Raw genomic sequence first — 25,794 nt, forward strand, 5'->3', positions numbered from 1 at the left:
GACCACATGCTGTCAAATGTTTTTTACACGTGTTTAAGTCAAATCAGTATTGTGCTTTATGGACATACAGTCTATGAATACACTTTGAAATATAGCCAAACATGTTCGAAAAGGGGACTTCAGAGCAGAGCATGTGATTGAGGGATTGCCTCCACACGGCTCTCAACATGGCGACGCCCAACGCTGCTAACAAAGGCAGCTGACAGCGTTTACCTGAGGGGGAACGGGAGGTTGTGGGTTCTAAACTACAGTAGGAACATGACTGCACCACATCTTTACATAAAGCACGTCATTGTTTATATTAATGCTGCTTTAATATTGCACCTTTTAAATGCTCCGTCTGTGACGACATCACTAAATGAAGTTGGCCTACAGTAAAGCAAGCTGGCGGATGATGCTCAAAACCCCAATCACACAGGCTCTATGATACATAACCGATTAATGAACAGAGTAATTGCGCAACAGTGTAATCGTTACCAACCCCATGACTGTATGATATCACTTTATCACGCAACAAGTATTACAAATCTTCAGCTCTGACAGGTGTGATCCACAAGGGGGCGACTCTGACTCACTGTGTCAAAAAAAAAAACGACATCCAGAAAAACCACAGTTCAAAATGTGTGTGTGACGCCTGTTGTGGGGGTTTTGGGGATTTGCTGAGGAGACCACCTCCCCGTTAATTACTCACCACTGAGCCAATCACAGCCCAGACCGCGTGAGGGTATTTGACACGGCGCCGCATCGCTCTTCTGGAGGACGGCGTGACGTTTACTGACGTCCACGTGGATCACTCAGCATCCCCGTGGGAATATAGAGCCCCGGCTGACGCCTGGAGAAAAGCCCAGTGTGTTTTGTTTTTCTTCTCGAAACACAATCACTCTTCTCAACCCGACTGAGTCCGTCTGGCTGAGTCAGCTAATTGCATCTCGCAGCTCGGTGTGAAGCACGACACGAACAGAAACTGCGACTTATAGTGCTAATGTATGCCGACGCACGCACACACACACACACACACACACACACACACACGGACACACACATCCTGATGTACTTGTAGGGCTGCACGGCAGGATTTTGGCACGAGAAGAAGAAAAAAAGGTTTTATTGACGGTGTGAGTGTTTGTGTCCAATAAAAAAATATGAATAAAAAAACACTGCGGATGACAAATTGGACAGAATTCAGAGGGACGGTTTGGATTGACGGAGCGAGCAGCGGGAAGCCGGTTCATCACAGCCGGAGCTTCCTTCCGCCCTGTGATCGCTAAACTGCTCGAAAGAACAGAACGGAATCAACACCTAATGCCACACACACACACACACACACACACATGCACACACACACAAAGCATCCCGGTGGGGGATTGTCACAGCTGCCGTTGTTGCATCATCAGGTACCAAACACTGTAGTGTTACGTGTAGAATAAGTTTAGGAGACCGTTGTATCTTTGGCTAACTTTATTAGCTCAACATTAGCATAACGCCGAGACTCTGACTGACTTTAAGTGAACGCGTAAATCCTCTTCGGCCCGTGGCTGTTGCCCCCTCACACACATCCAGATCTTTTCACGCACCAATCCTCCCTCAGACTTTCTTCCCGACTCCCGCAGTCGCGGACGACACTCCCGCCCTGAGATCAGGCCACGCCCCCTCCATCCAGACTTTGCTGGGAGCCAAAGGGCCGATGCAGGAGCCCCGAGTCAGCTCCCTTTGAGCGTGCGCAGCACTTATCGGGGACGGATTTACCGGAGGATTCATCCTCTGCACCGGGCTGAGTCCTAAATCAGTTGCAGCTGATTCACGACCCCCCCTGCTGCCTGTGAGGGGGCCCAGACAGACGCATTGCTTTTTAAGTCACTCGCCCAGTTTATGAAGCGCTGCATGCTCCAACCAGCTGACACCAAGCAGGGGGCTCCGTGAAAGCAATTTACATTTCTGTTGCATTTCCCAGATGATTGCCACTTTGCAAATTGTGGATATGTTTTTGTGTGTGTGTGTGTGTGTGTGTGTGTGTGTGTGTGTGTGTGTGTGTGTGTGTGTGTGTGTGTGTGTGTGTGTGTTTGTGTGTGTGTGTGTGTGTGTGTGTGTGTGTGTGTTGCAAAGCACTTCAGGTCTGCTGCATAATCATCCTGAATATGGGATTTGTTTTGACCAGTAAAATGGGAGGAAATTCTCTCATGTTGTAAATTGTAGGTTGCATAATGAGAATTTAGTGAGAGGACCTGCGGGGGCTTCACGATAGTCATTTAGTTGTTTTTTCTTCCAAAAAGCAAAATGCTTTTAGTTTTATGTGTGTGTGTGTGTGTGTGTGTGTGTGTGTGTGTGTGTGTGTGTGTGTGTGTTTCGAGCTAATAAAACAGCCAGCCAGAGGGTCCATGAGAAGCTGAACGTGTTGATTTCTTTACAGATCAACCTAAAAGCTAGCAATTAGCTACAATTTAGATTATTTTGTATTATTATTGAAACAGCATACACTCTAATTTGGAAAGACACAAATATAAATAATGACACCTTTGGAAAGGTGGAAAAAGTGAATTGAAGTTTGTTTTTAATATAAAACTATATTAAGTGCGTCGTGTTAGATGCTCTTTGAGACGGGGTTTGTGTTATTTGGTGACTTTTGGTGATGTAAAACAAAACTTAAAAGCTACCTCTTTAGTCAGGCTTTTGCTTAGAAGGTTTCATGACCATTATCGGATCAAATAAATAAATCCTTTATTATTTTCGTTTTTTTAAAGCTCCAGAAAACTGCTTGAGGACTAAATAGACCAGGCCTGGCCAACCCGCGGCTCCCGAGCCGCATGCGGCTCTTTGCCTGGTTTCATGCGGCTCTTGCGTTCATATCGAAGTTTGTGTGTGTTTTTTTTTTTTTATCTTTTTATTGATTTTGCAAATACTTCAGACCACTGGTGTCGAACTCAAGGCGCGACGGCTTGAAAGCCATGAAATCGCGGACCCATTTTCAGTCATTTGCGACCCGTTTTCAGTCATTCGCGGACCCGTTTTCAGTCATTCGCGGACCCGTTTTCAGTCATTTGCGACCCATTTTCAGTCATTTGCGACCCGTTTTCAGTCATTCGCGGACCCGTTTTCAGTCATTTGCGGACCCGTTTTCAGTCATTCGCGGACCCGTTTTCAGTCATTCGCGGACCCGTTTTCAGTCATTCGCGGACCCGTTTTCAGTCATTCGCGGACCCGTTTTCAGTCATTCGCGGACCCGTTTTCAGTCATTCGCGGACCCGTTTTCAGTCATTCGCGGACCCGTTTTCAGTCATTCGCGGACCCGTTTTCAGTCATTCGCGGACACGTTTTCAGTCCGTCAGGACGGTCATTTTACATGGGCAAAAAAAAAAAAAAATCCTGTGCTTTTATTTTGAAGGGATTTTTTAATGCGGCAGAGTGCAATTTATTCAATTTCAGTCATATTGATGTCATGTGTTGTAACTCTGTTACGTTGGTCATTCTGGTCACATGACATCTATTCTTCTGTCCATCCGGGGAGAGGGATCCTCCTCTGTTGCTCTCCTGAAGGGTTCTTCCTGTTTTCCCTGTGAAATGGTTTTTACTATCTTTATTTGGGGAGTTTTTCCTGATCTGATGTGAGGTCCCGGGACAGGATGTTATTTGTACAGATTGCACATTTTAATTTGTGATTTTGGGCTATATAAAATAAACTGAATTGAATATTCACACACTCCTCAATGCTGCGTTCACAACACACTTTACTTGCGTGAGTTTACACATCGGACTATTTGTGATAGTTTGCTTCATTCCCAACCTTTTTTTTGTTATGTTCAAAAAGGCTGAAGTTATAACATTATTATGTGTGTTGTATTACCTTGTATCCTTAAGAAGCACTTTTGGGTTTTTAATTGAGTGTGAAAGGGAATATTTCTGTTTAGCATACTGTGATACTATCTCAGGTTCAAACGATGCCATATTCTCATTAAATCAAATTGAGAAGTTGAAAATGTTCCTCGCTTTGGTCGCGGCTTGTCATTCAGGGTGATGGTGGGTCCTGCAGCCAGACCAGTTAAACCACTGCCCCAGACCACCGGGGGGGGGGGGGGGGGGGGGGGGGGGTTATGATGTGGCTCTTTGCAGTAACACAGTAAAAAATGTGGCTCTTAGTCTCTGACTGGTTGGCCACCCCTGAAATAGACAATAAAAAAGGTTTTATTTATTGAGGGTTTAACGATCTTATCGGCCTCATCAGGACTGTGGGGTTTGATCAGAGCATACGGGATGGTGCAGAAGGCTTTGACAGTTTTACAGTTCAAAAGTACCACAGTTTATACACTGTATACGTGTATACGTGTACTGTATGTTTCAAGGTCGAGCAGCAAACTCTTCCAGCATTCAGGTGAATTTGAATGCACCAGTTCATGGTGGAAATGTCTTTATTATCGAAAGGAAAACACAAAACATGGATAAAACGTGGATGTAACGTCGTCATGATTTACTCACCCCGCCTCTTTGGGGTCTTTTGTTCGGGTTCGAAACCTCTTTAAATGTGCGTGTGAATTCACCCCAATACATGCATTCATTTTAATTAATTTAAAAGCATCCAAGCATTCTTTCTTCTTTTTTCTTAGGATCCCTATTAGCACATCCTCCCACACACGCATGCAGTCAAACCCACACAATATGTGGCCATGAACACAACTCACAAGTATCATACAAATAAATAGTAATTAAAGAACATAAATCCTTGTGACCATCACTTTTCCATCTTGCACCTACATTTCACGTTCTCTTCCAAGAGGGATTTCCACTTTCACCGAAATTCGTAGATACCGTTTTAACCAAATTTCAAACTGATGTTTGTTTTTCAGAAGAAAACAATTCCTAACTCTCTGCAAATTCAAAACATAGCCCTCATGTCTGTGTTTTCTGAGAAAAAAATGGTAATATTATGAGATTAAAGTTGTCGTATAATGCGGAAGTTGTACAGTCATACTGTTACAAGATAAAAGTTGTAATGTTATGACAGTAAAGTCATAATTTAATGATAATAAAGTTATTATTTTAAGATCTGTTTGACCAGACATCAACAGAGTTGTGTAAATTGCTTTAATCAAAATGATTGCTCTGGATTTGTTTCGCCTCAACACAATACTGCAGACACTGTGTTGATGTCTTCTGACAAAGTGCTATTTCTGGCCCTGAACCCAATATTACATTCCACACACGTAGCGCTGCAGTGCCCCAAGCGGCCACCAGGGGGAGCTCTGGCTCCTGCGGCCGGCGCAGAAGCACTCTGACCACAGACCCAGTAGATGGTTGGTTAGTGTGAGGATTGCATCCCTCTCACATTCCTTCTTTTGGGAGCCCCATATGGTCATAATTTCCCAGAATACTCGTCACCACGCCACACACCAGACATTTGTCCTCCCGACTGATTCCATTCATGCGGAGAAAGCAAAGCACGTTGGAGCTCCTCCTCCCTCATCTGTCCTTTCTTTCTTCCTCCCTCTGCCTCCTGTTTTAATGCATCCTGTGTTCAATGCCACCTGTCCGCTCCCTCTCTCCTCCACTGATGTCGGAGTCCAAAATGGAGGAGGCTATTACTGTAGCTTATTAGCTGTGTGGCGCCGTCCACTTTTATCTCACCTCCTCTGTCGGAGTATAAACTGCTCCACAAAAATTAAATGTTCTCAGACGCTTATTGGACCGGACGTGATGATACAGAAACATCTTTTGTATTCACTGTGTGAACTTATTTTCTATTTCTGGCTGAGCTAATGAGCCGAGCTTTACTGCCCGGTACAAAGACGCTCCAAGAGCTTTAATCATGTGCATTTGTTCATTTGGAGCTACTGTGGCTGACCAGCGCTAGCATCTTCACGGCTAGCTAGCATGTTAGCTCTTTAGCTACAGCGGTGTGCCAGCTAGCCAACGTACCAGAACTACACATTTTGCCGTGTCAGTGTTCTGGTGTGAGGGGCCATTAGCCAGTGTTGTGACCTTCAGCTCCAGAATGTGAGTCAAGGAGACACGCAGCAACTCAAAATGACAACAACGACACAAAATGATTGCAAAGAGACACAAAAAGGCAACAAAGAGACTCACAACTATGAAAAGGGGCAAATCAACCACAAAGAGACACAACATGACGATGAAGAGACACAAAGCGGCTACAAAGACAGTCAAGATGACTACACACAGACACAAAACATCTACACATTGATGCAAAACAGCCGCAAAGAGACACAAAGAAACTCACAACAACTATGGAACGGGTCAAGACAACCACATAGAGACACACAATGACTAAAAAGAGACAGTAAGTGACCACAAACAGATGGAAAACAGATGAAAAAGAGACTAAAGATGACAACAAATAAGTATTGTATGCTTGTACACATATTACTTTATGCAATGTATACTATGAATGTATTCAGTGGATAACCTCCATCTTTACTAATTAACTGTACACACACAAACACAATTTACTATAAACGCTCATTTGCATATTCCGGAACACTGATGTCACAGCCTGTGACCTCATAATGGAACACCTCATCTAAGCCACAGCTTTAGAACTCTCAGAGTCCAGTTCACACATATAGACTCCAGCCTTAGAGGAACAGAAACACAAGTTGTTAGAAAGGTCTTCAGCAGTCTTCAGTTATCATGGGCATCATATTTGGAAATCACATAAAATCTGTAGAGGAGGACCCACAGGAGAACTGTAGGAGACTGGACAGCACCCCCTGTTACAATGAGTTTCCGTCCACTTCAGTGAACAATGGTAAGCTTTATTCCTGAATTTATTATTGAAAAATCACTACCTTAAACTATTATTCTGCTTTAAATGACGAGCTAAGAGACATTAAATGACGTCTTGTCTTCTAGTTTGAGGGACTTTTTTGTTTTGTTGTGACTCATGTTGTTTTTTCTCATCTGTAGAAAGCAGAAACGGACCTGAGGCGGCTCAGAGCCAGAGAAGCGCGAAGAAGAAGGCCGTCGCCGATGATGGACCAGTTAGGAGGAAGAAGAGGACGTTGGGCCCGTCTGCCATGTTTGAAGCAAAGTACCAGCAGCAGGAGGGACTTGGCGAAGGAGGATTCGGATTTGTGTTTGCTGGCTACCGCAAAGCGGATGATCTGGATGTAAGTGTTTCTCCCATGTTCTATCACACACACACACACAGACACACACAGCATAGTGAGGAAGTGTAACCAAAAAGTCTTGTTTGTATCTCCGAGGTCGTTATCAAGCATATCCCCAAAGACCAACAGATCCTCTATCACGAGGACGATACCGGGAAGCAGATCCCCATGGAGGTCGCCGTCATGATGAAACTGGCGGCCGAATCAGAGCGGCATTCAGCACACATTGACCTGCTGGACTGGTACGATCTGGACCAGGAGCTGATCCTGGTGCTGGAGAGACCGATGCCCGCCGTAGACCTCCTCGAGTACATTATTGACAAAGGAGGCCGCTTAAAAGAAAAGGAAGCGAAGGTAAGCTGCTGCAGTCAACTCAGTCACAGCCATGAAAACATGTCCAAGCATTCTCCTCTCTGATCCCTCATCTCTCTCTTTTTGTTTTTAGATTATAATGAGACAGCTGCTGGACGCAGCCATCGACCTCCAGCAGAAACACATTTTCCACCGGCACATTAAGGTGGAAAATCTCCTTATTCAGACCGGCAAGGACGGCATTAGAGTTCGCGTCATTGACTTTGGTGTGAGCTGCTTCACCAAGGAAGGAGAAGCTTATGACACCTTCTACGGTAAGATGTCCAGTTCTACGCCTGCTCTTCACTAACTTTACCCTTCAAACAAAGCTCCTCCTCCTCACTGTCTTTTTACTGTGTTTGTATATTTTAGGAACTCACATCCCCCCAGAGTGGTACAGTCGGGAGGAGTACGAAGCCGGACCCAGCACAGTATACCAGGTGGGAGCGGTCCTGGTCGACATGCTCCAAAATCCATCTTTCAGAGCAGACATGTTCTACCTGTTCAAGAGGACAAAATGGTGGCTTTCCGAAAGTAAGAAAAACAAACGCAAACATGTCGGCAATCTGTTCATTTGAGTTCACGTTGTGATGGATCAGTCGTCCTAACCCTTTCTTCTCCTTCTTTCTCTCCAGATTGCAAAGATTTCCTAAATGCGTGTTTGCATAAGGACCCGGATCAGCGCCTCACCCTGGAGCAGCTGAGGAATCACCTGTGGATGAGATAGTATCACACACCACACACGTCTACAGTTACATTTAAACATAACTACACACATTTAAATGTCCAAGTGTCCTTGAGCAAGACACTGAACCTAAATTGCTCCCGAGGGTTGAACCGTCGGTGTTTGATTTTGAACATGTGTGATATATGTTTATGGAACATATGTGATATATGTGATGTATGTGATATATGGAACATATGTGATATATGTGATGTATGTGATATATGTGATATATGTGATGTATGTGATATATGGAACATGTGTGATATATGTGATATATGTCATCTGGTGGCAGGTGGGACCTTGTGTGGTCGCAGCCCAGCCGTCCGAGGAGAGGGGATCTCTCTTTGAATTGTCTCTCCCGAGATTTCTTCCCATTTTGGGGAGTTTTTTCTCGTTTTCTTAGAGAGCTTGGGCTGGGTCAGGAGATGCTGCTGCTTTAAAAATTAAAATAAAATTGGAACAAAATTAATTTATCTTTTCTTTCCACCACAGAGAATCATCATACTGTGTTTCTAATTGCATTTGTACTTTAATAAGGTTTTTACTCCACTTCCAGGCCTTTTCTCTCCGATACAGTAAAACATAAATTCAAATAAATTATGTGTGCAGAAAATATCTTGAGTGAATTAGTGTTTGTATATAAAATAAAGTGTATTGCAAATTAAACAAACGCAGCTAGCTAATGCTACATAAAAAAAAGGAAACATAAATCTAAAAAAGAAAAAGAGTCCCTGATTAAAAAACCTGAATAAAATGGATATGAAAATCACAGATTAGCACGTTGACGTCCACTTTTATCTCACCTCCTTTGTTGGAGTATAAACTGCTCCACAAAAATGAAATGTTCTCAGACGCTTATTGGACATCTTTTGTATTCACTGTGTGAATTTATTTTCCATTTCTGGCTGAGCTAATGAGCCGAGCTTTACTGCCCGGTACAAAGACGCTCCAAGAGCTTTAATCATGTGCATTTGTTCATTTGGAGCTACTGTGGCTGACCAGCGCTAGCATCTTCACGGCTAGCTAGCATGTTAGCTCTTTAGCTACAGCGGTGTGCCAGCTAGCCAACGTACCAGAACTACACATTTTGCCGTGTCAGTGTTCTGGTGTGAGGGGCCATTAGCCAGTGTTGTGACCTTCAGCTCCAGAATGTGAGTCAAGGAGACACGCAGCAACTCAAAATGACAACAACGACACAAAATGATTGCAAAGAGACACAAAAAGGCAACAAAGAGACTCACAACTATGAAAAGGGGCAAATCAACCACAAAGAGACACAACATGACGATGAAGAGACACAAAGCGGCTACAAAGACAGTCAAGATGACTACACACAGACACAAAACATCTACACATTGATGCAAAACAGCCGCAAAGAGACACAAAGAAACTCACAACAACTATGGAACGGGTCAAGACAACCACATAGAGACACACAATGACTAAAAAGAGACAGTAAGTGACCACAAACAGATGGAAAACAGATGAAAAAGAGACTAAAGATGACAACAAATAAGTATTGTATGCTTGTACACATATTACTTTATGCAATGTATACTATGAATGTATTCAGTGGATAACCTCCATCTTCACTAATTAACTGTACACACACATACACAATTTACTATAAACGCTCATTTGCATATTCCGAAACGCTGTGATGTCACAGCCTGTGACCTCATAATGGAACACCTCATCTAAGCCACAGCTTTAGAACTCTCAGAGTCCAGTTCACACATATAGACTCCAGCCTTAGAGGAACAGAAACACAAGTTGTTAGAAAGGTCTTCAGCAGTCTTCAGTTATCATGGGCATCATATTTGGAAAGCGCGTAAAATCTGTAGAGGAGGACCCACAGGAGAACTGTAGGAGACTGGACTCCATCCCCTGTGACAATGAGTTGGACGTGGTCTCTGAAGCAGTAAAGAGAAAAGCAACAGAAAAGGATAAAAACCCAAAGGAGAAACGTAGGCGACTGGACACCATCCCCTGTTACAATGAGTTTCCGTCCACTTCAGTGAACACTGGTAAGCTTTATTCCTGTATTTAAATTGAAAAATCACTACCTTAAACTATTATTCTGCTTTAAATGACGAGCTAAGAGACATTGAATGACGTCTTGTCTTTTAGTTTAAGGGACTTTTTTGTTTTGTTGTGACTCATGTTGTTTTTTCTCATCTGTAGAAAGCAGAAACGGACCTGAGGTGGCTGTGATCAAGAGAAGCGCGAAGAAGAAGGCCGTCGCCGATGATGGACGAGTTAGAAGGAAGAAGAGGACGTTGGGCCCGTCTGCCATGTTTGAAGCAAAGTACCAGCAGCAGGAGGGACTTGGCGAAGGAGGATCCGGGTTTGTGTTTGCTGGCTACCGCAAAGCGAATGATCTGGATGTAAGTGTTTCTCCCATGTTCTATCACACACACACACACAGACACACACAGCATAGTGAGGAAGTGTAACCAAAAAGTCTTGTTTGTATCTCCGAGGTCGTTATCAAGCATATCCCCAAAGACCAACAGATCCTCTATCACGAGGACGATACCGGGAAGCAGATCCCCATGGAGGTCGCCGTCATGATGAAACTGGCGGCCGAATCAGAGCGGCATTCAGCACACATTGACCTGCTGGACTGGTACGATCTGGACCAGGAGCTGATCCTGGTGCTGGAGAGACCGATGCCCGCCGTAGACCTCCTCGAATACATTAATGACAAAGGAGGCCGCTTAAAAGAAAAGGAAGCGAAGGTAAGCTGCTGCAGTCAACTCAGTCACAGCCATGAAAACATGTCCAAGCATTCTCCTCTCTGATCCCTCATCTCTCTCTTTTTGTTTTTAGATTATAATGAGACAGCTGCTGGACGCAGCCATCGACCTCCAGCAGAAAAACATTTTTCACCGGGACATTAAATTGGAAAATCTCCTTATTCAGACCGGCAAGGACGGCATTAGAGTTCGCGTCATTGACTTTGGTGTGAGCTGCTTCACCAAGGAAGGAGAAGCTTATGACACCTTCTACGGTAAGATGTCCAGTTCTACGCCTGCTCTTCACTAACTTTACCCTTCAAACAAAGCTCCTCCTCCTCACTGTCTTTTTATTATGTTTGTATATTTTAGGAACTCACATCCCACCAGAGTGGTACAGTCGGGAGGAGTACGAAGCCGGACCCAGCACAGTATACCAGGTGGGAGCGGTCCTGGTCGACATGCTCCAAAATCCATCTTTCAGAGCAGACATGTTCTACCTGTTCAAGAGGACAAAATGGTGGCTTTCCGAAAGTAAGAAAAACAAACGCAAACATGTCGGCAATCTGTTCATTTGAGTTCACGTTGTGATGGATCAGTCGCCCTAACCCTTTCTTCTCCTTCTTTCCCTCCAGATTGCAGAGATTTCCTAAATGCGTGTTTGCATCAGGACCCGGATCAGCGCCTCACCCTGGAGCAGCTGAGGAATCACCTGTGGATGAGATAGTATCACACACGTGTATGATGTATGTGATATATGTGATATATGTGATGTATGTGATATATGGAACATGTGTGATATATGTGATATATGTCATCTGGTGGCAGGTGGGACCTTGTGTGGTCGCAGCCCAGCCGTCCGAGGAGAGGGGATCTCTCTTTGAATTGTCTCTCCCGAGATTTCTTCCCATTTTGGGGAGTTTTTTCTCATTTTCTTAGAGAGCTTGGGCTGGGTCAGGAGATGCTGCTGCTTTAAAAATTAAAATAAAATTGGAACAAAATTAATTTATCTTTTCTTTTCACCACAGAGAATCATCATACTGTGTTTCTAATTGCATTTTTACTTTAATAAGGTTTTTACTCCACTTCCAGGCCTTTTCTCTCCGATACAGTAAAACATAAATTCAAATAAATTATGTGCAGAAAATATCTTGAATGAATTAGTGTTTGTATATAAAATAAAGTGTATTGCAAATTAAACAAACGCAGCTAGCTACTGCTACATTAAAAAAAAAAGGAAACATAAATCTAAAAAAGAAAAATAGTCTGAAAAAGAAAAAGAGCCCCGAATAAAATGGATATGGAAATCACAGATTAGCACGTTGACGTCCACTTTTATCTCACCTCCTCTGTCGGAGTATAAACTGCTCCACAAAAATGAAATGTTCTCAGGCAATTATTGGACCGGAGGTGATGATACAGAAACATCTTTTGTATTCACTGTGTGAACTTATTTTCCATTTCTGGCTGAGCTAATGAGCCGAGCTTTACTGCCCGGTACAAAGACGCTCCAAGAGCTTTAATCATGTGCATTTGTTCATTCAGAGCTATTGTGGCTGATCAGCGCTAGCATCTTCACGGCTGGCTAGCATGTTAGCTCTTTAGCTACATCGGTGTGCCAGCTAGCCAATGTACCAGAACTACACATTTTGCTGTGCCAGTTTTCTGGTGTTGTGACCTTCAGCTCCAGAATGTGAGTCAAAGAGACATACGATCAGTTTCATTGTACAGATTCGATTTAATTCAGTTTATTTTGTATAGCCCGAAATTACAAATTTGCCTCGAGGGCTTTACAATCTGTACACATACAACATCCCTGTCTCAGGACCGCACATCGGATCAGCAAAAACTCCCCCAAAAACAGAGAAAACCCTTTCACAAGGCAAGGCAAGTTTATTTATATAGCAAATTTCAACAACAAGGCGATTCAAAGTGCTTCACATAAAACCATCAAAACATGATGCAGAAGAAAACCAGATTTAAAAACAATTAAGAACATTCATTTTAAAATATAAAAAAAACAGTCAAAAAGAAAAAAATTTAATGAAAGTTGGAGTGCAGTTTAAGAAATACAATTCAGTAGTGAGATGCAGAAATTGATATCCTTGAATCTGGTTCAATTAAAGTCACTATTTGCGCAATTGTAGTGTTTTTTAAGCTTAGTTTGTCACATGTGGACTTGCACATCTATATAAAATGAGTTGTTTGTGTGTACATTACAATGCATGAAATATGATAATTAATAAGGGATATTATTATGAGGGATTTGTAATTGTATGCATATGAAGGTCACTTGATTACTGTAGAATGATTGATGTGTGAATGAATGTTAGACATATACTGCATGCTGCATGACATATTGACTACCGCTTTAAGGAGTTGTAGTTCTCTTGTTCGCCTGAGGGGGCGGAGCCAAATATTGACTTTTGAGACAATGGACACTACCCTTTTTGGGGAAGAAGAAGAAGACGGAAGAAGAAGTCTATTTCTGCCCCTGAAACGGCAGGGCCAATAATATGTTTATAAAGGTAATAAAACATTAAACCAATAGGAAGGACTCTAAGTCCAGCGAATGAGTTGAAAACTAACCGGTACGCGAACGCTCGGCCTCTTTTCCATCCACCCAGCGAACCACTCGGACCTGTGTTCTGAGGTGCGCCGTGGATTTAAAGGGCCCGTGCGGGAGCATAAGCTGTCTATCATTTTTTATAAAATATACTTTTACTATAACTCTTTTGGATCCCGGACCTCATTTCCCACCACCTCCCAGGATCTGAACATATATCTCACACTATCAAAGAGTAAAGTCTACTCTTAACTCTTCCGCCACGGCCGACCGAATGCGTTTTGACAGCGTCTACGTAAAAAAAAGAAGATAATGATACAAATTTTGTTTTAGACATTTATTTACATGTATCTACCATTTTATTCATATATTTCACTGCTTTTGTGAACCTAATGCTGTGTTCACACCAAACGCGGCGCGAATTATTTGCGGAACCAGATTACATGCAAAGTCAATGCACAGACGCGACAGGTTGCATTTTCGGCGCAATAGTCACTTTTGAGGCGGCGCGAACAGAGCAAAGGACGCGGCGCGAATTCGCGCAAGTTAATATATCCCAACACTTTAATTATTGCATAATTATTGCACAATAAGGGTATAATGCGGCGTTCAAACCAAAAGCATTGCGAATATTCACGCCGCGTTTACCGCGTCAGTTTACTCGCTTGGCAATAATGCTGTGTTCACACGAAACACGTTGCAAATGTTACTCCCGCCTGAAAGGGGGCGTGGCTTATCTCCGTGAAAACAGTTACCGTTTCCGCTATCTACTCAGCGTCACCCAAAAAAAATGTGCTTTTCCACAACCTGTCGTGATTGTGCATCGACTTTGCATGTAATCTACTCGCGCGTCAAATTCGCACCGCGTTTAGTGTGAACGCAGCATAATGCCGTCCTTGCAGGTCTCAATCAGGAGATTTTCCACCTGGATGTGGATTAAAAACCTTATTAAAGTAAAAATGTAATTAGAAAAACAGTACGATAATGCTTTAATTATTTTCAAAGCAGCAGCATCTCCTGGAGAGAAAGAAGGAGAAGAAAGGGTGAGGACGACAGCTCCGGTGATCCATCACAACGTGAACTCAAATGAATTTATTTTTGTGTGCCGACAAAGATTTTCTTACTTTCGGAAAACCACCATTTGCTGCAGATAGAACATGTCCGGTCTAAATGTCGGGTTTTGGAGCATGTCGACCAGGACCGCTCTGATCTGGTAAACCTGTGGTTGGTCGGTCCGGCTTTGTATTCCCGCCAACTATGCCACATGAGTACCTAAAATATACAAACATAATAAAAAGACAGTGAGGATGAGGTTTGTTTGACGGGTAAAGTTAGTGAAGAGCAGGCGTAAAACTGGACATCTTACCGTAGAAGGTGTCGTAAGCTTCTCCTTCCTCGAAGAAGCAGCTCACACCAAAGTCAATGACTTGAACTCTAATGCCGTCCTTGCCGGTCTGAATAAGGACATTTTCCACCTTAATGTGCCGGTGGAAAATATGTTTCTGCTGGAGGTCGATGGCTGCGTCCAGCAGCTGTCTCATTATACAGACATGAAAATCTCTCACCTTTCGGCGAAATTCGCCGTTTTTAAACCAAAATAGGTAACCTACGTGAATGGTGTAGATCCGAAGAGTTTTTGTTTTTGGAAGAGAGGGGGGCGTCAACTGTCCGCCGTTTCTGAGATTAGAGTGGGACACAGAAAAAAACTGAGGTCGTGATCATCTTAGCAATAGAAGATCTTTGACGTGTCGAGTCTTGGCCAATCAGCGGCTTCATTTTCCTCCCACCAGTTTTTTAATGGCAAACTAGTCAGCTTGCTAACACGTTAGCTAACGTTGTTGGAGGTTCGACCTACCGACACCTCACTACATATAAGGAGAGGACAAGTGGAGATTTTATCCAACTTTTATTTTAATAAAAAAAACGAAATGAGTTTCCTCCGTAGGGTGGCCGGGCTCCTGTTTATATTTAAGGGTTTAAGATCTAGGTGTAGGAAAAAGTGTATCCTCTAGTTAATTATAATCTATATAGTTATGCGGTTATAATCACTGTCACACAGAGAGAGGTGTGCATGTTCAGGTTTACTGGTGGAAACATTATTCAGTGTTCTAGACTAACAGTGACGTCTCCTCAAAGTAAAGTGGTATAACAGTATGACATAATATGGTCAAATAAAATAAAAAGGCTGGTACATTATACATATTATGGCATATAAGTGTAATATTATGAAGTGAAATGTAGTAGTAGCAAAACAATATTCAGTATAGTATAGCATATATATTTCCGGCAACTATCACTCAGTGTTCTAATGGTACATTGTGTTTGCTCATCACATAGAAGTCTAATGGATGATTAGAAAACCCTTGTGCAATTATGTTAGCACAGCTTAAAACAGTAATGCTGGTGAGAGAAGCTTTACAACTGGCTTTCCTATGCATAACGTCACATGTGTGGGTTCCATTATACTCTCAAAATGGCCAGAAAAAGAGAACTTTCATGTGAAACTCGCCAGTCTGTTCTTGTTCTTAGAAATGAAGACTATTCCATGCGAGAAATTGCAAAGAAACTGAACATTTGTCTGGGCAACCCCAAACTTTTGAACGGTAGTGTGTGTGTGTATATACAGTATATGTACACTTGGGTATTGACAAAAGTGCTATAGTGTCAAATGTGCTTGGCATTTTGTTTACCTGGTCTGGACTCCACTGATGGTCAACCTGGAGATCACTGAACAGCTTCTCCAAGTAGCTGTCAAAGGGCTCTGAGAACTTCTTTGCCGCATTGTGTATATGATGACAGGAGTCCCCATCAACATCGAGCAGGTTGGGACAGTATTGGTGCATCCTGGTCTCGAGGCCAGTCTTGCTGCCCCTCATCACAGCACACGAGTCCATCAGCATACTCACAAGGTTATTCCACGGGATGTTGTTTCTCTCAAAGAACTCGCAGAGCATCTTCTCTAAAGAAGCAGCATTCACCTTCACAATCTCCAAAGACCCCAAATGCTCCACTATCACCTTCCTCAAGTCTGCATGATAGTAGCAAACAAGCATGGTGAGGCCCTTCAACATAAAAAGGTTTATTAGCCATGCAACATTTTACAGGGCATACACAGAAGCAAAAACAGAAGGACTTTGATGGCAATATGTAATATGAGACCAACCTTTATGTTGTTGGAGGTACTCTCGTCTAAATTTAACGAAAAGGGAAATCTCTTCAGGTTGGAAAAGGTCCTCTCAGAGTAGGTCCGCCCTACACAAAGTCGGACATATTTGTTACATCACATGCATAATGTAATTGGTACAATATAAATCATACAACAGGAAATTCTGACAACAGAGCAGTATATATAGCAATATGGTAGTTTAAGGAAAAAAATTGATGTGTCCAGTTCACTAAAATGGAAATAAATTAAAACACTGAAATAGTAGGTAAGAAAGAAAATGGAAATACCTAGACCATGGATCATCTTGCATGAAGCTGCCGTCCGTGACAGCTTCAAGCCCTGCAAAGCTGGTTTATCCAAGGAAAGGATCTGGGCAAGCTCAACAATTACAGGAGCCTTAGAAAATAATATGGAATGCTCCGCCAAGGTTCCAAGGACCATTGCCTAGAATACAAATTATGTAATTAATGTAAAGCTATTGTATTCCATGTTTAGGTGATGCTGCCAGTGACCGGAGCTGATTGTGAATAATAATAATAATAATAATAAATTTTTACATATTTGTAGTGCACTTTACATTGAATAAACAATCTCAAGGTGCTAGTGTACTCTGTCTATGCTGCCTGTGCTGACTAACAAGCCTACAACACCTACCTCTGCATTTGCTATGCGTTTTATAACTGGCACATGGATCTTTCGCTGGCACTGCTGCCTGATTGTTTCTGGCCCATGGCTTGCTGGACTCTGGCTTGCTGGACTCTGGCTTGCTGATGCTGGAAGGAAGGTGCTGGCAAGACTATGAGTGGAAGCTATCATCTGCACCTTCTTCTTATGAACTTCCGTCTGGCAGTGAGCCTGCAGAGCATGGCTGCCTTTGTTGGCATAATTGATATCTTTGATGCAGAGAATGCATCTGGTGAATCCCTGCCTGTTGATTTTTGAGAATACATCTCCAAGATGAAAGGACACCTCTTGCCCTTTTATTGAGACCTTGCCTTCCAGTTTTAGCCAGGACCAGTTCCAGCTGCATTTTAATCCAGCATCCAGCTGTTTAACAATGGCTGCATCCTTCTCCCCTAACACACCCATTCTGCAAAAATAATGTTTGTATTAGTGTTAACTTCTAGTTTAGCCTTATTCAGACCTGCCAACCTTGATATTTTTTGCGTACTGACGAAAGGGGGGGGGGGGGATGGGAATTGACGACGACTAATAGGGGACAATTCATTAAATACTCGTCATGCATTATATTGTATTGCATATAATGTGTGCTGGTCAACTAGTCTAAAATTAATTTTAGACACATTTTTACCAGGTTGGCAGGTCTGCTTATTGATAGAACGGTGGACCACTTTACCTTCTGCCTTGTCAGTTCCCTCACCTCAAAATCTACCTCCTCTAAAACGGTAGCGCTAGCTAATAACTTTCCAGCGGAGCTTTAGCTAGCTGGCGTACGTTGCGTTCTCTCCTGCTGTGTTCAATGACTCAATTCATTAAGCTGTAGCTAACGTTAGCTAAGTCTATGTCAACAGAGCTCCTGGGTAACTTAACTTAGATATACCAGAAAATATTAAAATTATTGAAACGTCACTCACCAAATTCAGTCAGGTAAACGCCGAGGTCAGGCGTGCTTTCAGCTTCTGATGGTGGTCTGCACTGGTGATGCAAGGTCCTTCGCGTTGATATTTCCACGCACTCGCGCTCCCTTCTGGCGCGCGCACCTGTTCGCAGTTCACTGAATATAAATACCCCCCGACAAAAAAATTCTCATCGAATCTACACGATTCACGTAGGTCACCTATTTTGGTTTCAAAACGGCGAATTTCATGCACACCTCTCTCTGTGTGACAGTGATTATAACCGCATAACTCTATAGATTATAATTAACTAGAGGATACACTTTTTCCTACACGTAGATCTTAAACCCTTAAATATAAACAGGAGCCTGGCCACCATACGGAGGAAACTCATTTCGTTTTTTTATTAAAATAAAAGTTGGATAAAATCTCCATTGTCCTCTCCTTATATGTAGTCAGGTGTCGGTAGGTAGAACTTATATGTAGTGAGGTGTTGGTAGGTAGAACTTACATGTAGTCAGGTGTCGGTAGGTAGAACTTATATGTAGTCAGGTGTCGGTAGGTAGAACTTACATGTAGTGAGGTGTCGGTAGGTAGAACTTATATGTAGTGAGGTGTCGGTAGGTAGAACTTATATGTAGTGAGGTGTCGGTAGGTAGAACTTATATGTAGTGAGGTGTCGGTAGGTAGAACTTATATGTAGTGAGGTGTCGGTAGGTAGAACTTATATGTAGTCAGGTGTCGGTAGGTAGAACTGCAGCGCCGCTGACTCGTCGCTCTCCTGTCTGACGTCACACGCTGCCACGGACTCTCCGCTGCCAGTAATCTCACTTGCTGTCTCTCCAACAACGTTAGCTAACGTGTTAGCAAGCTGACTAGCTTGCTATTATTAAACTGGTGGGAGGGAAATGAAGCCGCTGTAGACATCTTAACGCTGATTGGCCAAGACTCGACATGTCAAAGATCTTCTATTGCCAAGATGATCACGACCTCAGTTTTTTTCCGTGTCCCACTCCAATCTCAGAAACGGCGGACAGTTGACCCCCCCCCCCCCTCTCCCAAAAACAAAAACTCTTCGGATCTACACGATCCATATAGGTCACCTATTTTGGTTTCAAAACGGCGAATTTCGCCAAAAGGTGAGGGATTTTCATGCCTGCAGCTTCTCGATGAGTGACGCTGTTCGGCACTGACTCGCACCCGTCACTGAAAATAAATTTTTCTTACGGGGGAGCATGCCCCCGGACCCTCCTAAGGGGGTAATATCCTTCTCACCTTTTTCACCCCTGACCCGTTTTCATGCCTGATTATAATCTAAAAACAAAAAGAGAGAGATGAGGGATCAGAGAGGAGAATGCTTGGACATGTTTTTATGGCTGTGACTAGGGTTGGGTACCGAGAACCGGTGCCAATATGGCACCGGTTCCAACACGTCCAGTACCTACCGGACCGAAAAGCAACGCAGATTTCGGAGCTTCCTTCCGGTGTCTGAGCCGATTTTAAAAACATTTTTTACACTACTCTGTAAAGTTGCACGGTATATAGATACTAAAAAGGTAGCGCGGTGCCCGCACGCTAAAAACGATTATTAAAATAGCGCGGATCAGAGCACACTTGCTGCTCTGCTCTCTGTCTGCCTGCATGCAGAGCGGGGCTCGAGGGGGCGGGGCTTCCAGCGCTCACACACACACACACACAGTGCGCGCACACAGAGATCGCTGGAGACACGAGCACGAGCTTTTGAACGCCCGTCCTTGGCTTGATGGAACAAATCTCTCCAGTTGATATTAATGACGACGTGTAGTCCAGTAAAGCAGCAGTTTTAGGATCCAACAGTGTCTGAGTTCTGTTGCACACAGTCCCACCAGGCCACCTGATGCTTGTGTCTGTTCTTTTTTTAAATATATATTTTTATAGTTTGAAGTTAAAAGGTTTGAAGCTGTAGTTTGAAGCATGTTTTGTATGTACTTGTTTATTTATATATATAGTATACTTAAACAGCACATATATTTAAACAGCACCGGTATTGTTTTAAAAGTATCGGTTTAGCACCGGTATCGGAAAAAACCCAAACGATACCCATCCCTAGCTGTGACTGAGTTGACTGCAGCAGCTTACCGTCGCTTCCTTTTCTTCCAAACATCCTCATTTGTCATTAATGTACTGGAGGAGGTCTACAGCGGGCATCGGTCTCTCCAGCACCAGGATCAGCTCCTGGTCCAGATCGTACCAGTCCAGCAGGTCAATGTGTGCTGAATGCCGCTCTGATCCAGCCGCCATGAGGATCTGCTTCCCACTATCGCCCTCGCGATAGAGGATCTGTTGGTTTCTGGGGATATGCTTGATAGCGACCTAGGAGATACAAACAAGACTTTTTGGTTTTGGTGACGGGGGCGAACCGAGCGAAGGATGCGGGGCGAAGTCGCGACAGTTGAAATTTCCCAACTCCGGCGGCAAAATCGCGTGAGTCATAGTTGCGTCAGCCAACTTGGAAAAAGATCAGCGAGGACGTGGGACTACCTGGTAGCGGTGGGGGGAAAAATCGATACAGCATAGTATCGCGATAGTTTGCGTGGCGATATTGTATCGATACACGGAAGTCAAGTATCGAACATTTTTTTATGTAATCAATTATGGGAGGCATCGGAGAAAGAAATGCGAAACGCGCCGTCCGCGTTTTAAATCAAACGTCTGGACTTCCTGTCACTCGTAGGCGCTGCTGCACAGCTGTTGCACGGCGCACAGGACAAAGTCCACGGGCGCTGGTCAAAGACGTTAACTCAGCATAAATCAAGAGAGATTATTATATATATATTATTATTGTATACATATTAATATGTGACTATTGTTTTTATTATTATGTGTGAATATGATTGTGTTCAAATACATTTATTCAATGTTACTTATTCCATGTTCTTTATTTCATTTACAAGAAAACTCTTAAACAAAGGAAAGCTTCTTTAGTAGTAATGTGTGGTTGGCTCGCCTGAAGTAGCACTGGTAGCGGCCGTCATCCAGACGCTGTTGTGGGACTACTACCCACGTCACCCACCAGTTTACCAGATCGGAACGGTCCTGGTCGACATGCTCCAAAACACGGCATTTAGAGCGGACATCTGCAGCAGAGGACCAAATGGTGGTTTTCCGAAAGTAAGAAAAACATACGCAAAAATGTCGGCATACAAAAATCTGTTCATTTGTGTTCACGTTGTGATGGATCACCGGAGCGGTTGTGCTAACCCTTTCTCGCCAGTAGATGCTGCTGCTTTAAAATAAATAAAATAATTAAATTGAAACAAAACAAATTCATCTTTTCTTTCCACCACAGAGAATCATCATACTGTTTTTTCTATTTACATTTTTACTTAAATAAAGTTTCTGTCTTAAGACTGAGACCAATCGCACACTTGGTTCATCGTAACAAAGTCGACGAAATGTTGGTCGTTTGCAGCTAGTATTTCCAAATAAATGATCTGGTACTTCTTGTACTTCTCGTGGATGGACAGCTGTATTTGACTATTAACTTTGCTTTGTAAAAAAATATTGTTTTAATACTCACATATTGAAACCTCAATAAACATGGGTTGTCGGTAACGAGAAGTCAAAAATTCCTGCTGAGCTGTGTATTCTCAGTGCAGCTATTTCACATCAACGTTATCAAAATGTTACATTTTTTCTGTCGACAGGATAAGTTGTTGCATACGTTTTGAATAAATGTGCAGGCTTTAACTAATAGTAAAAGATTATTATGGTAATATATCAAATCATATCAATATCTTTATTCAGTATATAACCAGTCTTTATGTCCAGTATCCAAAACATCCCTGCCTTTATTGTTCTTTCTCAAACATAAATATAAATTAAAGCTCAGTTATATCTTCTTGGGTGTTACATGTGGGCAGCGTTAAAATTGGAAGGTCGTAATCCGGTGGATATGGTTTTCTTTATCACAGCATATTGCATCCTCTTCTTATTTGTGACAAAGGGGGTCACAGCAGGCCTGTTAGCCGGGTTCATGACTTGTTTAGAATTTAACAATAATTTATGACATATGAAATACATTTGAATAGTGCAAAGTCTTTGGCGATTGGACTCCATCCTGAATCAGTAAGATAATCGAGAAGCAGTGATGCCGAGTTCTGATAAGGCAGAATCCCCCAAAAGATCCCAAGGTTAGGGTTACCGGCAGAATAGGATTTTTTTTAGATCCTGGAGTTGATAGCGGGGTCTCGACAGACCTTCTATATTTTGGAAAAATGGAAATTGGCCACATTAGACCAGGCTTTCCGAAAAAGTTACGTTAGTCCAGCAAATAAGGAGAGGAGTAACGGTCACGTGAGACCAGGAGAAAAAAACAGTCACGTTAGACCACGTCGTATATTTTTACACGTTTCACAATTTATCTGTCGCTATTTTTACCAAGCTTATTTCGGGGGCTATTCATATACATGTTAGGAGAGCACCATCCTCAACCAGGAAGCATCGCTAGAAATAAAAGAAAACGAAGAAACTAATAATTTTATGAAAATATTTGGGGGGGAAATCGAATGAAGGAAAGGACTTTCACTTGATTGGTGCAGGACTCAGATGCTACCTCAAACAAGTGCTCAGACAAGTGATAAAAACAAAAGAATATCTACTGTTGGAAAACCCAACCGGAGTTCGCTATCTTGCATCCGGGCTCTCACTGATTCCTGCAACTGTCACATGCTAACCGTATAGGTCCTTTTCACGGCCGACATTTTTGACGTGTCACAGTGTGAAAAATAAAATTAATGATGGCTGAATTGCATTAGGCTGCCTCGAGTTTCGTGGTCCTGCTCCTGCATGCCGGCTCGCTGTCACACTGACTTTTTACTTAACACTTGGATAGAGCGGGGCCAGTCATAATGTTATTAGTGACGCCTGTGTTTCTCCTACTAAGTCGAAATAGCCACTGTGAAATATGGGTGAGAGTGATTTGTCACACCTGCAACAAGTGTCTTTCAACCAATTACGTCAATTATCTTCCGTTAGAATGTAAATGACAAATATTGAATTATAAACAACGCATTCAGGCTGCGTCGGAAATCACTACCTTCCTCACGCCCATTCACTGCTCCTTATTTAATGGACAATCAACAGTTTACACAGTAATGAGCTGTAAATTGAGATTTCGGGGGCTTACTTATAACCATTATTTTTTATTGCTTTAGAGTCACACTACTAATTGTAATATAATTTTCTGAATATTTGAAGGCGTGGAGTGATCATTTACTGTATAATTTGCTATGACCCTATTCACCTTACACACATTACATTTTTCCCATTGTTGAAATATAAATATTCGTTTTTGCAGTTAACCTCTGGTTTCTAAAAGTGAGGCCAATGCTGAAGTGTCTTAAAGCTGCATTCTGACCATCGCTGTCATGATGAAACTGGCGGCCGAATCAAAGCGGCATTCAGCACACAGACCTGCTAGACTGATACGATCTGGACCAGGAGCTGATCCTGGTGCTGGAGAGACCGATGCCCGCCGTAGACCTCCTCCAGTACATTAATGACAATGGAGGCTGCTTGGAAGAAAAGGAAGCGAAGGTAAGCTGCTGCAGTCAACTCAGTCACAGCCATAAAAACATGTCAAAGCATTCTCCTCTCTGATCCCTCATCTCTCTCTTTTTGTTTTTAGATTATAATGAGACAGCTGCTGGACGCAGCCGTCAACCTCCAGCAGAAACACATTTTCCACCGGCAGATTAGGGTGGAAAATCTCCTGATTGAAACCTGCATGGATGGCATGGGAGTTTGGGTCATCGACTTTGATGCGAAGTGGTTCGCTGAGGAAGGAGACGTATATAACTTTCTACAGTAAGAGGTCCAGTTTTACACCTGCTCTTCACTAACGTGACCCATCAAACAAAGCTCCTCCTCACTGTCTTTTTATTGTGTTTGTATATTTTAGGTGGCACAGTCGGCGGGAATACAAAGCCGGACCCACCACAGTTCACCAGATCGGAGCGGTCCTGGTCCACATGCTCCAAAACCCGACATTTAGAGCGGATATGTTCTATCTACAGCAGAGGACAAAATGAATAAGGAAAAAAAATAGAAATCATCCTTCATTAATCCCCTTGGGGAAATTATTCTCTACATTTAACCCATCCTAAGTGATTAGGGAGCAGTGTGCTGCCGTGAGGAGCACGGGAGCAACCGGGGGTTCAGTGTCTTGCTAAAAGACACTTCGACATGCGAGCTATGGGGAGACTGGGGATCGAACCAGCTACTTTGTGGCTAAAGGACGACCATTCTTCCCATGAGCTACAGCCAACCCCCATTTGAATAGTGCAAAGTCGTTGGCGATTGGACTCCATCCTGAAGATAATCAAGGGGCAGAATCCACCAAAAGATGTAAGGGGGTTAGGGTTACCCACAAAACAGGATAGAGCAGATCTAGATATACTAAGAGAGCAGTGGCGGGCCGTTCGTTTTCGACTTAGGCCTTCAGTGAGTGCCATATAGTCCACATCACGGGCGGACTGGGGGAAAAAAGTGTCCCGGGAGTTACTGTCACAGACCGACCTACTCAATACACAGCGCGTTCATACAGTCCACCATGTGTGGACAGCAGACACCCACTCTGCCACACGGCACCACCACGAGAATGGAGGAAGGACGTGGGAACGACCCACGAAGCCACTCCAACCACCAGCGGACTCCCCCGCCGAGCAACGCACAATTATGCAGCGCCTCGAGGTTGGAGGCGTTCTCTACACATGAAAACACGTTGTTATGCCGCGTTCACACCAAAAGAGTTGTGAATTTTCGCAACGCTTTTTTGCCTGACTTTAGTCGCTCGACTTTATGTGGTTAATAAGCTTTTTCGCAACCATTCGCGGCGGAAAGCGGGCGCGGCTTTCTCCGTAAAACAGTATTAATTTCCGCTATCCACCATGGAAGGAATAGCAACCATTTCTAATGATATCTCCGTGGCTTTACTCTGCGATAACAGTTACTATTTCCGCCATTCAACATTGAAATAACCACTAGTTCTGCTTTATACTTGTTGTGGAGGTCCCACGAATGTCGGAACATCAAACGCCCCCGTGTCTGAAAAAGTGATTTTTCGCAACACTTTTTCGCCTCATTCGCGCCGCCCGGCGAAAAATGTGTGTCTGTGCATTGATTTAACATGTAATCTACTCGCGCGAATATTTTGCAAATCTTTTGGTGTAAACGCACCATTAAACAGCTGGGTGCATTAAAAAAATGATGATTCTGTTTAGGCTAGCAGAGAATGCTTATGCCGTGTTCACACCGGACCAAGGCGGAAGTTTACTTGCCTGAGTGAAACGAGGGTGTTTACACCAAACGCGAAAAATCGCAGCGCGAAAGGGGCGTGGCTTAGCTCTGTTGCTTGCCTCTGTGAGAGACAAGCGACGAAGCTTTCATTTCCGCTATCGACCATGGAATAAATAACCACTAGTTCTGCTTTATACTTGTTGTGGAAGTCCCAAACATGTCGGAACATGAAACGCCCTCGTATTCGGGTTCATAACATCATCCGTAGCCGTACAC

The 25,794-nt window shown here is 43.2% G+C and overlaps 1 protein-coding gene across 1 annotated transcript; it reads left to right on the plus strand.

Annotated features, from left to right (window-relative positions):
• Window positions 1-6,636: 6,636 nt before the first annotated feature.
• LOC306744890 (serine/threonine-protein kinase pim-1-like) lies at window positions 6,637-8,193 on the plus strand (the record flags this gene model as incomplete). Its single annotated transcript, XM_079227592.1, has 6 exons — window positions 6,637-6,754; window positions 6,913-7,115; window positions 7,212-7,469; window positions 7,561-7,741; window positions 7,839-8,000; window positions 8,102-8,193. The coding sequence occupies 6 exons, from the start codon at window positions 6,637-6,639 to the stop codon at window positions 8,191-8,193; spliced, it is 1,014 nt and encodes a 337-aa protein (XP_079083718.1).
• Between the last annotated feature and the right edge of the window lie 17,601 nt (window positions 8,194-25,794).

Source organism: Taurulus bubalis, assembly GCF_910589615.1.
Source record: "Taurulus bubalis genome assembly, chromosome: 1".
NCBI classification, from domain to species: Eukaryota; Metazoa; Chordata; class Actinopteri; order Perciformes; family Cottidae; genus Taurulus; species Taurulus bubalis.